General features: G+C 45.8%; 1 protein-coding gene across 2 annotated transcripts in view; it reads right to left on the minus strand.

Moving 5' to 3' along the window:
* Nucleotides 1–17,294, minus strand: part of EYA2 (EYA transcriptional coactivator and phosphatase 2) — a 183,709-nt gene that overhangs the window by 22,644 nt on the left and 143,771 nt on the right. For both annotated transcript variants that reach the window (XM_060120223.1, XM_060120224.1), the window contains one exon: nt 13,461–13,550. In XM_060120223.1, coding sequence (XP_059976206.1) covers nt 13,461–13,550 — 90 coding nt within the window. The remainder of the gene's footprint in view (nt 1–13,460; nt 13,551–17,294) is intronic.

Here is a 17,294-nt window from a genome sequence, read left to right on the forward strand (position 1 = left end):
GGATGCTTGTGTCAAGAGAGGGGAGGTTTTGGGACTAACCTGACTCTTGTCCTCAAGGTACTTCTTATGTCCCCGGAAAAGAGAGGCTCCTCTGCTGCTCCCACCATGGTCTAAGCCATCATTACGTGCCACCTACCCCAGAGGGTGGCAAACTATGACCTGGGGGCTAAATCCGACCTGCCCGCTGTTTGTGTAAATAAAGTTTTATTGGAACACAGCCATGCTCATTGATTTACATACTGTCTAGGGCTGATTTTGTCCTACAACGGGAGAACTGAGTAGTTGAGACAGAGACACAGAGCTTAAAATATGTACTCTCTGGCTCCTTACAGAAAAAGTTAACTGAGCCCTGACTCAGACTATTACAGTCACCTCCTCACTCTCCCTGCTTTTACCCTGTCCACCCCCCATCTTGCCAGCCTAGTCTCCATCCAGCAGCCAGAGGGATCCTGCTAAACCCTAAGTCACATCCTGTCCCTCCCCTGCCCAAAACCCCATAACGGCTCCCACCTCCCTCCAAGTGAAAACACAGTCCTCACCGTGACTCGGGCCCCACTTGTCTGCACACCCTCCCACTCATCACTCTCCCCCCACCGTCTCCCACCCCTCTCTCACTGCACCGCACACACAGCAGCCCCTGCTAGTCCTTCAACAACCCTCATGCTCTTGCCCCAGGGCCTTTGCATTTACTGTTCCTTCTGTTTTGAATGCTTTTCCCTTCTCTTTCCATCTATGAAAAGCCTGCGAAGGTTTGTCGATGTCACTGCCTTTGCAAAAACTGCCCCAACTCTACGCCATGTCAGGACAAATGTTTCTGTGCTTCCACACTTCGTGGGGCCTGTAGGGTTAATCTAGGCCTGATATAATGGCCGATTTCTTCTTTCATCTGCTAAACTGGGAAACCCTAAAGGTAGTGCCTTTTTTTTTTTTTTTTTTTTAAACTGTTTTTTTGCAAGGTCAGAGAGTACAGCAGTTAAGAGCACAGACTCTGGGATCTGGGTCAAATTCTGACTCTGCTTACTAACAGAATGGACTTGGACAAGGTACTAATCTTCGTGACTCTCAACTTCCTTGTCTGTAATTGAGCTATAGAATGGTACTGCCCACATAGGGTTTTGTAAGGATTGAACGAATCAGTACAGGTAAAGCATTTTGAAAAGCCCCTCGCCCACAGAAAATGCCACATACACGTTTGCCTTAATTATCACTAGTATTACTAGTTTGAATTCCATAGGCCCAAACTGAATTGAGTTCACCACCGACAGAGGTTCATGGATGGTCAGCTCTGCTGATGAAGCAATTTAGAAGCAAAGCAGGACACTGCAGTCTTCAGTCCAAATTCCAAAGACACGTCAGGATGCTACACATGAATGCATCTCAGGAAGCGGGGCGGAAGGGAACTAGGGTAGAGACATGCAGTTTCACACGTCCTTGATGTTGTAGTTGGGCTTCAAATGCCCATCCCTGGGCTCCAGTGCCAGCCCCGCTGTTCCCTAGGTGTGTGATCTTGGGAAAGTTACTAGATACCTGTGAGTCTCCAGTTTTTTTTTTGTAATAAACTTTTTTTTTTTTTTTGGCTGCATCAGGTCTTCATTGCTGCACGCGGGCTTCTCTTGTTGCGGAGCACGGGCTCTAGGCGCGTGGGCTTCAGTAGTTGTGGTGCATGGGCTCAGTAGTTGTGGTTCGCGGGCTCTAGAGCGCAGGCTCAGTAGTTGTGGCGCACGGGCTTAGTTGCTCCGTGGCATGTGGGATCTTCCCGGACCAGAGATCAAACCCGTGTCCCCTGCATTGGCAGGTGGATTCTTAACCACTGCACCACCTGTAATAAACTTTTAATTTTAGAATAGTTTTAGATTTACAGAAAAATTGTGAATACAGTAGAGTGTTCCCATATATCTTTTATTGTTAACATCTTATATTCAAATAGTATACTTGTCACAACTAATAAATATCACTATATTATTATGAACTGATGTCAATTCTTTATTCAGTCTTTCTACTGCCGTCCTTTTTCTCTTTCAGGATCCCATCTGGGGTACCACATTACATTTTGTCACCTTGTCTCCTTAGGTTCTTCTGGGTTGTGATAGTTCCTCAGACTTTCCTTGGTTTTAGTGACAGTTTGAAGGAGTACTCGTCACTGGGATTTGTCTGATGTTTTTCTCATGGTTAGACTGGAGTTACGGGTTTTGGTGAGGAAGATCACAGAGGTAAAAGTGCCACTCTCATCACATCACAAGGGTACATACTGTCAACATGACATCACTGTTGATGTTGACCTTGATCACCTGGCTCAGGTAGTGTTCCTCAGGCTTCTCTACTGTAAAGTTACTCTCCCCCCACCTTTCCATAGTATACTCTTTGGAAGGAAGAAACTATGCAAAGCTCACAGTAAAGGGTAGAGTAGCTACATAAATTATTTTGAATTTTTCTGTATGGGAGATTTGTCTGTTCTCCTCCACTTATTTATTCAATCATTCATCTGTGTCAGTATGGACTCATGGGTACTTATTTTATATTTGGGATTGAATACTATGTTATTTGTTTTAGTACTCAAAGTGTTCCAGCTCTGGCCACTGGGAACCCTTCCAGTCAGCACTTGTGTCCCTTTGACATACCCCATCATCATGGGGTTTTTTGAGCACTTCTTTAGTTTTTGGTACTATAAGATGCTCCATGTTTATCATGTAACTTCTCTGTCCCAGCCCTAGAATCAGTCAGTCACTTCTCCAAGGAGCCCTGGTTCCATTCACTGGAAAATGGTGTTTTGAAGCCATGATCTGGATGCTGGATGTGCGAGTTGCTGCAGGAGTGTCATTGCTTCTGGGCCCTCTTGGGCAACAGACCAAGGTCTCCAGGACTTAAAAAAATATATTTATTTAGTTATTTATTTGGTTGTGCCAGGTCTTAGTTGCAGCAGGCAGACTCCTTAGTTGTGGCAGGCTCCTTAGTTGTGGCTCGCAGGCTCCTTAGTTGTGGCCTGCCAGCTCCTTAGTTGTGGCATGCATGTGGGATCTAGTTCCCTTGCCAGGGATCGAACCCAGGCCCCCTGCATTGGGAGCGCGGAGTCTTAACCACTGTGCCACCAGGGAAGTCCTGGATTTTTAAAAAATTATGAAATATGGGTAATGCATCCACTTGCAGGTGTGCAATGAGGCATGTGGCTAGCCTAAAAATGATACCGATTATAGTCCAGACCACTCCTTTCACCAGTGTGGAAACTGAAGCTCGGACAGGGCCAAGTGGAACTTACATAAAGGGTCACAGGGCCTGGGTGAAGGTATCTGTGGGATTGCAGGAGCGTTCCCATCTTTCATCAGTGATGACAGTGATTTATCCTTTTGTCATGTGCTCAAAGTCCAGATTTAGTTTCAAGGTAACATTAGTCTCCTGAAATGCATGAGAGCATCCCACCTTTTCTTTGCTCTGCAGTTTGTGCAGGATGGGATTTATTTATCCTTTCCTTGAATGTTTGGTGGAACTCTTGTTTAAAACGAGCTGGACCTGGTGCCTTTGTTAGAGCTGTACACCTTTAACTACGATTTCAATTTCTCATGGTCACTGGTTTATTTATTTAAAACATTTCCCCTTGGGTTAATTTTGATAATTTACATCTTTCTGAAAGGGTCAACTTCATCCAGGTTTTCAAGTTCATTGGAACAATACTGCTCATGGTATTCTCATAATTAAAAAAAAAAAAAAGAATCTCCCCTGAACCTATAATAATGTCCACCCTTTCATTCTGGATGTTGGTTACTGATCTCTTCTTCTCCCTCTTTTTTTTCTTGTTCATGCTTGCCAAAGGCTTTCTACCTTAATGATCTTTTCAATTACCAGTTCTTATTAATTTTCCTGGTTTTCTAATAAATGTAATTTAAGGCTGTCTGGATCAGCCTTTGCCTGCACCCCACAGGTTTTGATCCTTAGTATTCTCATCCTTGCTTGTTTCTGAACAGTAAGCCTGGTGACAAATACCCATCAAAATCCCTTCTGATTATGCTGGTGACAGCCGGGGTTTTCCCAACCTGCTCTGCTGTGGTCTGATCCCATTACTTTTTGTCCTTGGCTGCCTGGAGACAGGAATGCAGAAAGGAAATTGTTGACAAATTTGCTTTAGAAAAATGACTCTCATCCAAGCCCAGATGGACTCCCTGCCCACTCCTTCTCCTTCAAGGCAGGTATATTTTATTTTATTTTATTTTATTTTTGCGGTACGTGGGCCTCTCACTGTTGCGGCCTCTCCCGTTGCGGAGCACAGGCTCCAGACGCGCAGGCTCAGCAGCCATGGCTCACGGGCCCAGCCGCTCCATGGCATGTGGGATCTTCCCGGACCGGGGCACGAACCCGTGTCCCCTGCATCGGCAGGCGGACCCTCAACCACTGTGCCACCAGGGAAGCCCCCGAGGCAGGTATATTTTAAAAGTGAGAGTGCTTAATGCTGCCTCTAGACTAGCCAGAGAGGGGCCTGCTCCCTGGGAGGGAAACCTGGGCTGTCTTTCTCGTGTTGTTTAAATGTTTAACTTATCTGAAGAGCACTAAACAGGCTGTGGACTGTGTTGCATTAATGGTCAGTTGGGCAGGACGTCTTGGAGAGCAGCTCAGCGCTGACACGGTGAAGTATTATTCTCCCTGACAGCTGCTGCAGAACTGTAAATCAGACGCTCAGCAATCAGGCCCAGGTGTCAGGCAGGCGGCCACGGCCTGCCCAGATTCCAGCCACTTCTGAGTCCCTCCAGCATGATCCGTCCCAAAGCTCTGGCAGCATCTTGAAATGCTCCCCCTCCAGCCCACCCTCCAGCCTGGCCACGCCTGATTCGGGCCAGGGATACCTTCTGTCAAAACCTTTAGGTTGATTTTGTTTCTTATGAAGGACTCTTTTCTTCCACCCACTCTGTGGACCCGTATTCCTTCTCCAATTCACTGTTCATCTCAAAACTGTATCTTTGGGACTTCCCTGGTGGCGCAGCAGTTGAGAATCCGCCTGCCAATGCAGGGGACACGGGTTCCATCCCTGGTCTGGGTAGATCCCACATGCCGCGGAGCAACTAAGCCCGTGTGCCACAGCTACTGAGCCTGCGCTCTAGGGCCCGCAAGCCACAACTACTGCACCTGCGTGCCTAGAGCCCGTGCTCCACAACAAGAGAAGCCACTGCAATGAGAAGCCCGCACACTGCAACGAAGAGTAGCCCTCCCTCGGGGCAACTAGAGAAAGCCCGCACACAGCAACTAAGACCCAACGCAGCAATAAATAAATTAAGTAAGTAAGTAAATAAATAAATAATTGTATCTTCTGTGAAAGATAAACGTCCTGGCCTAGAAGTCAGCTTGGCCTGGGATCAGATCTCCACTCTACTCTTACTAGCTCTGTGACCCTTGAAAAATGACCTCCCTGGGCTTCATTCTTCATATGTAAAATAGAGATTAAAAAAAAAAATCTCCCTTTCCATGGTACTTGTGAGATTTCAGTGAGAAAATGCACGTGTGATGCTTGGCACAGGGTAAGAGCTCAATACGTGTCAGCCCTGGGCAAGTTAACCTCTCCGTGCCTCAGTTTTCCCATCTCTGAAATGGGGATACGTAACAGTATCTACCTTCTGTGACCGTTGGAAATGTTAAATGAAGGCATGCAGGTGAGCCCTTCGGGCACTGCCTGGCGCACAGTGAGCTCTCAGGACATGTCAGCTGTTGCTGTGATTGGGTTTATTATTCTCACCTGTGCCCCCCCTCGGCTCCAACCTCAGTCCACATCCTTATTTCTAGAAATGCATTCAGATCCTTTGTTTATTGCTTTGTTCCCCTTGCAGGGGGGAGGAGGGTGCCGTAGTAGTTTAGTGTGGTTTAGGTTGCTGTTATTTGTGTGACTCTTTTTTGCATATACGATGTGAAGATGACATGATAATTCACGGAGGAGTTTTTCATCTCTGTCTTCTTCGTTTACACTGGGAATTTCTCCTCCTCTTGCTGTCAGACCTTGCTCATCTTCCTCTAGGCTTCCTGGCTGCACCAATCCTCCCTGCTCTCCTTCTCCCTTTGAACCCACTGTCTACAGCACTTTAGAGTCTAGATTTCCTGCTGGGAATCTTCTTTCTCAGCCAGATGGCAACCGTTCTCCTGGGGGAGGCGGCACAGCACAGTGGATAAGTGCAAGGGCCCTGGAGCCAGGCTGCCTGGGTCTGAATACTGCCACTGCCAACTGTGTGACTTTGGGCTGTTCGCTTAACTTCTCTGTGCCTCAGTTTCTTCATTTGTAAAACGGGTGTTATGGACTGAGTGTTTGTGTCCTCCCCAAATTCATATGTGGAAAAGCACAAACACTCAGGTGGTTGTATTTGGAGAGGCGGCCTCTAAGGAAGTAATTAAGGTTATGTGAGGTCATAACGGTGGTGCCCTGATCAGATAGGATTAGTGTCCTAATAAAAAGAGACACCAGAGCTGGCTAGCACATGCTTTTTCTCTCCCTTCCTCTCTCCCTCTCTTTGTACACACACTGAGGAAAGGCCATGTGGAGACCCAGTGAGAAGGTGGCCTCTGCAAGCCAGGAACAGAGCTCTCACCAGAAACCACATTTGCCAGCCCCTTAATCTGGGACTTCTAGCCTCTAGAATGGTAAGAAAATTCATTTCTGTTGTGTTAAGCCATACAGTCTGTGATGTTTTGTTATGGGAGCCTGAGCAGACTGAGACAATAGGGATAATAATAGTGAAGATTAAACAAGTTAATACATGTAAACTGCACAAAACAGTGCCTGGTACCTAGTAAGAACTCAGTAAATATCAGCTGTGATTACTGTTACTATTATTATTATTATTATCATCACCATCCTAACTGAAAATGTAGGTCATGTCTTACAGATTTAGGGTTCCAGAGCTTCACTGTCTCATAGAACTTTCTACAATAAGTACAATGAATGTCCAATATGATAGCCACCAGCCACATGTGGCTAATTACATTAAAATTATTTAAAATTAAATACAATTAAAAATTCAATGCCTCGGTCACACCAGCCATATCTCAAGTGCTCAATAACCACATGTGGCCAGTGGTTACTGTACTGGACAGTGCAGAATAGAACACAGACATCCCTAGGGCTCTAGAGCATTGGCTTTCAAGTGGTTTTGACTGTGACCTTCCGTAAGAGACACATTTTCTATCACACAGAGATTTAAATGACTGAAACATAATTGGTAACACTGAGACAATTTCTCAAACAATATTCACCACTACTATTTGAGATGCACCCTATCATACCCCTTTCAATCAACTTTCCTTTTTAAACGTTTAAAACCGTAGCTTCTAATTACTAGGGAAACATAAACTACAATGAGGGATCACCTCACACTGGTCAGAGTGGCCATCATTAAAGGGTCTACAATAACAAATGCTGGAGAGGGTGTGGAGAAAAGGGAACCCTTGTACGCTGTTGGTGGGAATGTAAATTGGTGCAGCCACGATGGAGAACAGTATGGAGGTTCCTTAAAAAACTAAAAATTGAGTTGCCATATGATCCAGCAATCCCACTCCTGAGCATGTATCGGAGAAAACTCAATTTGAAAAGACACATGCACCCCAATGTTCACTGCAGTGCTATTTACAACAGCCAAGACATGGAAGCAACCTAAGTGTCCATCAACAGATGAATGGATAAAGAAGATGTGGTACATATATACAATGGAATACTACTCAGCCATAAAAAGAATGAAATAATGCCATTTGCAGCAATATGGGTGGACCTAGAGATTATCACACTAAGTGAAGTAAGTCAGACACAGAAAGACAAATACCATATGATATCACTTATATGTGGAATCCAAAATATGACACAAATGAACTTATTGACAAAAGAGAAACAGACTCACAGTCATACTGATAGAAGACAAACATGTAGTCACCAAAGCGGAAATGGGGGGATAAATTAGGAGTTTGGGATTAACAGATACACACCACTATATATAAATTAAACAACAAGGATTTATGTATAGCACGGGGAACTATATTCAATATCCTGTAATAAACCATAATGGAAAAGAATATGAAAAAATATATATGTATAACTGAATCACTTTGCTGTACATCAGAAACTAACACAACATTGTGAATCAACTATACTTCAATAAAACAAACAAAAAATAAAACCTTAGTTTCATCCTAAGCAATATCACCTATGAAATCACTGGCATAATATGCTAGTCACTTTCCCCCTAAAACACTAATAAGAGAAAAACTGTAAGTTTAACAACAAAAAAATTTTGTTTTCACGTAAAAGCAAGTTACATGAAGCCTGGATTGTGCCGTACGCTAGGTGATCCATAAATATGGTGCAGCTGATTGACTACTCTCAAGGGCTTGGTGCAGCGTTTCTCAACGGGGTGCCCCGGCATTTTGTGTGGAATGATTCCTCGTCGTACAAAGCTGTACAAAGTACTGGGTTATGTGGCCCCCCTGGCCCCGACTGCTAGGAGCCGACCGTTCTTCCCCTTCGTGTGATAACCCACACTTCCCTCCCATTTCCAAACTCACCCTCCCCCACTTGACGATAACGAGGTTGCAGACATGGAGAGCCTGATCTCTGAGAACGAGGGAAGACGGGAAGGCGAGGACGGGGCTTTCCCTCGCCTGAATGTGCCCTGCTTTCTCCCACTCACCTCTTCACGCAGGGGCCACGAGGATGGATGGCATCGCCTCCCCCGCTGCACACTGAGCCCCGAAATCAAACCCAAGAGGACTGTGCTCCCGGGCACCTCCACTCAGCCGGCTCCGGCCTGACTTTGGCAGTGGCACATGCGCAGTTGAGTGAGCCCGAGGATGCTTTCATGAGCTCCCAAGCGGCAGGTGTGTGAATTTCAATTAAACCTCCACCCTTGCTCCACAACCTAGCTGACCTTTCAGGTGAGGGTCCTCTGCCCTGGATTTTACTGCAAAAGAAGCAGCTCTCGCACAAAGGCAAGTTGGCCGGGTAACTGTCAATATTTATGCCCAAACTCCAGCAACTTGCTGTCATTCAGGGCCAGGTTGCTCACCACTGTCATAATCTTTGCCCCATCTCTGCATTACATGTATTGTGACTGAATTATGGTAAAATCGGGGATTGGGCAACCTAGTTACCTTTTCTAGCTCATCATACAGTAAACATATAATGATTTAAATTAAACAATTTGCCCCTGTACCATGTAAACTCCCCTTGCACAGTCCCAGTGGCACATGCAGCCCTCTGGTGGGGAGGCCCATCCCTTGGGAATGTACCGTGTGCCAGGCTCTCTGCTGACTGCTTCCGTGTATCTCCCATCATCCTGACGACCCTGGAAGTTAGGGGCTTTTCTTCTACCCATTTAACAGATGAGAAAACCGAGGTTCAAGGAGGTGGAGTGACTTGCACAGGTCACACAGCCAGGAGATGGTGGAGCCAGGACTCAAAGGCAGACTGAACTGATTAGCAGACACTTGCTGTAAACTCTGGACACGCATCCCTAAAGTCCTGAGATACAGCTGAACTTGGCACCTACTTTGTCTCTGACCAGTCCTCCTCATGGAATCCCTGCCTCATGAGCACTTTCACCTTTCAGTCCAGGAACGATCTAATGCAAAACACCTGCTTCCACCATTGCCCCCTTTGGTCTGTTCTCCACCCGGCCGCCAGAGGGAGCCTCTGAATGGTGAGTCAGGTCCTGTTGCTCCCCTGTTCTAAATCCTCCAATAGCTTCTGGTCACTGTTAGAATGTTACCCAGAGCCTTATGATGGCCCAGAGGCCCCACATGATCTGTCTCCCCTCCCCCAAACTGCCCTCCACAGTCCTTCCTGCTCTTTTGCTCTAGCTGCACTGGGCTCTCCTTCCTGTTCCTGGAACGTGCCAACTCTGACCACGCCCCAGGGCCTCTGCTGTTCTCTCTCTCTGGCACACTCTCTGCCTAGATGCCCACGTGGTCCTCTCCCTTACCTCCTTCAGGTCTCTGCTCCAGTGTCACAGAAGCCTTACCTGGTTTTACCAAGGCAAACAGTCCCTGGGACTATCTCCTCCAGCTCTGCTGGCCTCTCTTTGGAGCACTTTATCTGACAGTTTATATTCAATTGTTTATGGTCTGCTTCCCCAGCTGGAAGGTCAATGCTTCCAGGGTGGAGGAATCTTGCTGTGTTTTTTTTTTTTTTTTCATTTTTTGTTTTTTTGCCACTGAATCCACAGCACTTACAGCAGGGCCTGGTGAATGCTAAACTCTCCATAAATCGCTGCTGCTTGCGGGAGCTGATCTCCTTATTTAGAGATGGCCCTGCAGGCTCAGAGCAGAAGGGGATCTGACTTCGTTCCCTAAACCCCATCATCTGACCATCCACGCAGGAGCCAGGCTCCAGCCCCGAAGGGCCTCCCTGGGGAGCTCCACCGGGCTGCTCTTCAGATTTTGACGGGGGCTCCCCGCACCAGCAAGCAATATGTTTTCACTTGTGTCTTAACTTCTGCATCGTATAACATGGTTTCAGTTCTGCTGAGGTGCCCTCGGGGCTTCTGGCACTGGGGACATTTTGGAAAAAAAATGTAGAGAATAAAAACAAACTGGCTTCCCTGAGTAGCTCCAGCTGGTAATTAAGATCCTTTTCCAAGAGGTGCGACTTTGACTTTGGGGTCAGCGAAGAACAGCAGAGGGGGCAAGGTTCTGAAGACATGGGCTTGGACACACACCAGTCTAAAAAATACCTGGCTCTGAGCCTCAGGTTCAACAAGACGGACAAAGTGCTGACTATGTATCTACCACTGTCACTGCGTGAGGGCTTCAAACTTGCGTATCTGCCTGTCGATTTGGTATTTCACTGGGGTGTCCCAGACACCTCCGACCTCATGTGCCCACAACAGAAGGATGGATTCTCCCGTCTACCCCATCACAGAAAACAGCCCCATCACCCAGGTCAGGCCAAGCCCAGGAGCCCCTCTTGGCTCCTCTCTCCTCTCATCCCCCACATCCAACCCGTCAGCAAGGCCTCTCAGCTTTCCTGCCATTCTCCCGGAGCCCACGTCGTCTTCCCATCTTGATCCAACTCGTTTTTCACCTCTTGCTTGGAAGTATCTCTTTGCTGGTCCTCCTGTCTCTACCTTTCCCATCCTACTGCCTGATCTGCATGCAGCAACCAGAGTGGTCATTTTAAAACATTAATCAGGTCATGTGGCTCTTCCCGTTTCATGCTCCCTCGCCCCATGGTTGTCCAACTCTGATGTCTGTGGCTCGTGTCTGGCTCACGCCTCCCTCTCCAGACTCATCCCTCCCAGTCGCCCCCCTGCTTTCACTCACTCACTGCCCTCACCTGTCCTTCTTGCCGATCCTTGATGATGTCACTCTAGTTCTCACCTCAGGGCCTTTGCACCTGCTGATCCCACCTCCCTTGGTCTCCAGCTGGCTGGCTCCTGTCATCATTCAGGCCTTGGCTCAAGCGCCACGTCCTCGAGATGCCTTCCCTGACGCCCTCGAGAATGCTGTCCCCCTACCCTACTCCCTCACCCCCAACACTCACGATCACATCTGATTGTTTTATTTTCTTCACGTCCTTTTCACTACCACAAGCAAGCTTGTTTATGGATTTGTTTGGTTGTTTACTGCCTGGTCCCTGGGGATTTAGGGTGAATCAGACAGACGTGGTCCCTCCTCGCACAAAAGTGACATTCTAAGCAGGAGACAGGGAAAAACTACATCTACCCTGGACTTTTCAGCTACAAGGGCCAATTATTTCCATTTTTTGCTAAAGCAAGTTGGGTTTTGCTATGTGCAATCAGCTGAGTCTTTACTACATTAGGCTCCATAATACTTGCTGAATTCAATTGCCATGTTTTTTTTTTTAATTTAAAAATTTAAGTTCTCTCTCTCTCTTTTTTTCCCCACAAGACATAAGAGGACTTTGTAAAGGGAGCTTGCACATTGCTTTTGGCTAAAGAGATAGTTTTGGGCCTTGATGCTACTGGCATTCTCCACTACTCCAAAGCTTTCTTTCTCAGCAAGTTTTTTTTTTTTTTTTAATATTTAGTTATTTATTTAGGCTGTGCTGGGCCTTAGTTGCGGCATGCAGACTCTTGGTTGCCGCATGCATGCAGGATCTAGTTCCCTGACTAGGGATTGAACCCCAGCCCCCTGCGTTGGGAGCATGGAGTCTTACCCACTGGACCACCAGGGAAGTCCTCTTCCTCAGCAAGTTTCTATCTCAATCCTCTCTTTGAAAAAGATGTTGGGCAGAGAGCATCAATCTCATTTCATAGATGGGAGGACTGAGGCCCAAACGGCTTGCCAAGATTGGACGGAACACGAGATCGATCATTTCAGCAAGGATTTCCCTTTCTGGAACTCTAGGACTGCAGACTGGGAAGGAAACTCTGTATCCTTTCCTGACGATAAATGAGTAATGCTCTCAGTCGGCCAGGACAGATTTGCAATTTATAGCCTTCATATTACTACTTCACAGTTGAGTACCCAGGGATTTTCCAGATTCTAAGAGAAAAATATTCCTACTAGGATAAATAGAATTGTTCTTTTACATGCAGTTTTATTTTAGGTTGCCTTTATTTTTCAATCTGTTAAACCAATAACGAGAATATAATTTACAGAGCTAGAAGATTCCCACATTAATCCTCTTATCAACCAAAAGAACTTTCCTCACCTTGGAGAAAGCTGCTTGCTCTTTCATTAGGGGTAAGTAGTGCACTGCATTTCCCTCCTTGCTTTGTCTACCAGGAAGCTCAGAGAGACTCAACTTAACTGCTGTAGTTAGCCTGAGCCAGGCGTTTTCTGGTACAATGCCTCACCCTTATTCATTACATGGCTTTCAATTCCTTTGCCTTTGCTTTAGTAGCTCTATTTTAAATATGTTTTCTATTTGAAATTCTTCCCCAGTCTTTCTGACACAGGCTGGGTATAAACAAACGAATTAAATTTATTTCTGAAGCTGCTCTCCCCCTTTTTCCTATCTCCCTTGCTACTTGCTTAGGGGCACAGGAGCAGATACTTTAAATCCGCACGGTCCCACTGTTCACTCTCTCTCTCTCTCTTTGTAAAACATGTTTTCAGGAGAATGTAAATTGTTTTTAAAAGCTTCCATCCTGGCCCACTGCTAATTATTCCTGACCCAGGAGGATCTGTACTAATTTGCCTTAATAAACTTTATTAAATAGCAAATTTCAGGAGGAAGAAACTACACAGCCTTGATTGGATTAGTAAAACTGCCAGTGGACATCACCACTAGAGCAGAGAGAAAAGCCCATTAACCGTAGGGAGGGAAGGTGGGGAGAGAATCCGGTCAAGTGTGTTTCCAATAAGCCATGGCTGGCCACAGTTTTGTGCCTTCTTGGGGGTTGTGAGCAAAAGTTTCAAGCCTCCAAACGAAAAAGGGAAAAAAAAAAGGAAAAAGAAAAGGCAGTGTCTCTGCCCCCAAACCAGATGCAGGTGATTAAATACAGCAACTATGGAATGAAATGAGCAATCAAGCAATTCCAAACCTCCAGGTCATTGAAGAACAGATGTGTATCTGCGAGGTTGAAGATCATTTCTTCCATCATGAGGCCGATGCGCACGGACGCCGTGGTGTCCTGTTAGGAAGAAGCAGAGAAAAGCGCAAGTAAGTGGAGTTGCTGTCGTCTCAGCCTCCTCTCCTCCCGGCCCACCCCTGAATGGCGGATCCGGTCTGTCCTCATCCGCACGGCTAGCACACGGCCTAAGATGTGTCTCCGGGTGGGGTCAGGGTGATAATGTTGCACAGCTTCTGAGATTGCACTTCTACTTTGTCATCATTTCTATTTACCCTCGTCAGTGTTTAAATCTCCCCCCACAAATACGCCCCTGGAATGGCAACTGTGTTCAGAGTTGCAAGAACCAGAAATGGCTGTAGGAAAGGAGAGCCTCTTGGAGAATGTGTGTTTCCAGGGAGGCCTGAGAGATTTCAGGGAACGCAGTATAAACTATGTATAAACTACCGGGAGCGTTGGGATGTTGGTTCTCCCCTATAGCTCTATGGCTATAGCCCTCCTCCTCCAGCTATTTAAAAAAACACTTTTATCTAACAAGAGAGGATTAACTACGAAAACAAACATATAAACAAAACCCACTGTAGGGGACTTCCCTGGTGGTGCAGTAGTTGAGAATCCGCCTGCCAATGTAGGGGACCCAGGTTCGATCCCTGGTCCAGGAAGATTCCACATGTCGCAGAGCAACTAAGCCCGTGTGCCACAACTACTGAGCCTGCGGGCCACAACTACTGAGCCCATGCACCACAACTACTGAAGCCCACGTGCCTAGACTCCAGGCTCCGCAACAAGAGAAGCCACCATCGTAATGAGAAGCCCACACACTGCATCGAAGAGTAGCCCCCGCTCTCTGCAACTAGAGAAAGCCCGCGTGCAGCAATGAAGACCCAATGCAGCCAAACCAGACCAAACAAAGAAACCCACTGTAGTACATCCATACCCGGGAAAATGAGGCAGCCATTAAAAAAATGGAGTAATGCTCGAACTCCTGACATGAAAGAATCATCCAGAAAAATAGTATTAAGGAACAAAGGCAAGTTGTATCACAGTACAGTGTGTAAAACACAGTGCACAATAAAAGGGTCCATTCTCTCTCCCTATGTCTCTGTCTCTCCTTCTCTTTTCTATATACATAGCATGTAGACTGCATTACTCTTTACCCATATTTGGGGTCCCATCCTGAAAAGCTTCTTCCCGTAGGAAGATGATATACACCAGGGGCTGGCAAACTATGGCCTGAGGGCCAGATCGGCCTGCTGTCTGTTTCTGAATGGCTCACGAGCTGAGTGATTTTTACATTTTTGGACAGTGTATTGTCTACGGTTGCTTTTGTGCTTTGAAGGCAGAGGTAAGTAGTTGTGACAGGTCCTTACAGATCCTAAAATACTATCTGGCCCCCTGATATAGATGTTCCCTGTTGACCTCAGATGTGACCATATGACTTGCTTTGGCCAATGAAATGTGAGCAGAAGTTATGTTTTGCTTCTGCTTGAAAGCTTTAAGAGCTAGTGCATGGTTCACCATGCTCTCTTCCCACTTCACAAGGCTAAACGTTCCAGATAAAAGCTACTCGGTTAGCTTGGGTTCCAGAGTAAAGAGCTGCAACAGACCACAATGGACACGTACTATAAATAGGAAGTAGATGAGACTGTAAAGCACTTACACTCCAGTTAAAAAAAAAAAGAAATAGATGAGATTTGGGGGATGTTTTTTACTGCAGCGTAACCTCACCTATCCCAACTGATACACGTGGAAAATACGGAGCATATGGCACACAGTGGTTCTCAACCCGGGCTGCACACTGTGATGATCTGAGGAGCACTTAAAAATCCTGACGATCAGGCCATATCCCTGATCAAGAAAATCAGAATGGCTGAGGGTGGGATCCAGGCACCAGAAAAGTTTAAAGCTCCCCACTTTATTTCAATGTGCAGTCAAGGTTAAGAACCACTGGTCTCGTAAAATAGCTAGCTAGTGGCAAGCAGCCGCATAGCACAGGGAGATCAGCTCGGTGCTTTGTGACCACCTAGAGGGGTGGGATAGGGAGGGTAGGAGGGAGGGAGACGCAAGAGGGAAGAGATATGGGAACATATGTATGTGTATAACCGATTCACTTTGTTATAAAGCAGAAACTAACACACCATTGTAAAGCAATTATACTCCAATAAAGATGTTAAAAAAAAAAAGAACCACTGATCTAAAAGGAGAGACAACACTTAGTAATATTCCTGGTTGGTATCTATTAAGTGCTTTCTCTGTGCCACTCTCTAAGTATTAACTCATTTAATCCCACAACACTCTTTGAGGTGAGCACTAGTATTTTCCTATTTCACAGATGAGAGCACTGAGGCTCACCAAGTAACTTGCTCAAGGCCACACAGCTAGCGAGTGCTGGGATTTGAAGCCAGGTAATCTGGCTCCAGAGCAGCACTGCTTCAGAGGAGGCACTGGAGGGGCCAGGATTGGGAGAGGAGTAAAGGGGGCCTTGACCTGTCACTCCATACACTTCTTTTCCCCGTTGAATTTTTTTACTGGGAGGCTGCATTACTTCTATTATAAAAATAAATAATGAATGACATAAACCCTTCTTGACCCTTAAAAAAAAAAAAAGGAAAAAACCCGTAGCTGGTGATCTCAGCTTCACACACACAACTGTGAAGAATCAAGCCCAGGAACACAGCCATTAGGTGAAACATCTCATTAGGGCCCCAACAGCCAAAGCTTAGCACTCCGGATCCTGGCTAGAAGTCGCAGGGTAGAGCGCTCCATGAATAACGAAGAGAAAGTGGGGAGAACAAACTTTTCAGGGCCAAGCAGGGAATCGTTGTGTGACCTGGCAAAAGGGTTTGGGGGTGTTTCCACACATTACTCATACCCAAACCGTTTCACCTCTGCAGGATTGCACATTCTTTCTTGGCGAGGCTGTTTGTATACCTAACCACCTGTGCCCAGCCCTCCGTGTACTAGACAGGAAGCAAGAGGAAGGGGCCATCCAGACTTATCCTCTGAAAGGATTTATTCAGAAAAATGTCAAGTCCCATGCCAGCACACAAAACAGGAAACGTAATTACTGTAGACAAAATGGCTTACCTATGACAAGAATTTGCATAGTTAGAAGAAGCCAAATCCTCTCTATCGATAAAGCTGAAATTATGACTTACTGATATTGGGAGGATGTGAAAAGAAAGTCTGCATTTGTGTGATAAAGGCAAGGGTGAGAAAAGAGAGCTAAAGTCTTATCTTCCAGTTTGGGAAGCCAGAGACCATGCCTAAAACAGAAAAACAAAAAAATCAAGATGTGGTCACAGAAGCAGGTTACTTAGAAATTTGGAGGTGAAGACCCAAAGAATCAGCAAGAGTTGAAAGTTGTGGCCTCTGCACAGAAAGAGAGGGTGGGGTTGGGTGGAAAGTCGCTGGGGACTGCTGTTTTTCGTAATACTTTCCTTTGGAGAACGCTATGGGTTTTAAACTCTATGCTTAGATTTCTTGGATTAAAAGAAAACTAAATTAAAAATAAAAGGAAACATACTCAAGTAATATTACCCTACAGTAAATATTAAACTGGAAAAAGACCCATACATGTGAACAAGGGACATGTAAAAAGATGTTCATTACAGAACTGTCTGTAAATAGCAAAAGTTCGGAAACAATTTAGCTGTCCAGCCAAAGGAAATTAGAGAAATAAAATGTAGAATATTCATACAATGGAAAACTAAACTCAATGGAAAGAAATGAACCAGACCTCCATGTATTACCAAGGATGCATCAAAAAAAAAAAAATTTGAGTGAAAGCAAGTTTTCTGGAAGTTA

The sequence above is a fragment of the Mesoplodon densirostris genome, chromosome 16, assembly GCF_025265405.1.
Source record: "Mesoplodon densirostris isolate mMesDen1 chromosome 16, mMesDen1 primary haplotype, whole genome shotgun sequence".
Lineage (NCBI taxonomy): Eukaryota > Metazoa > Chordata > Mammalia > Artiodactyla > Ziphiidae > Mesoplodon > Mesoplodon densirostris.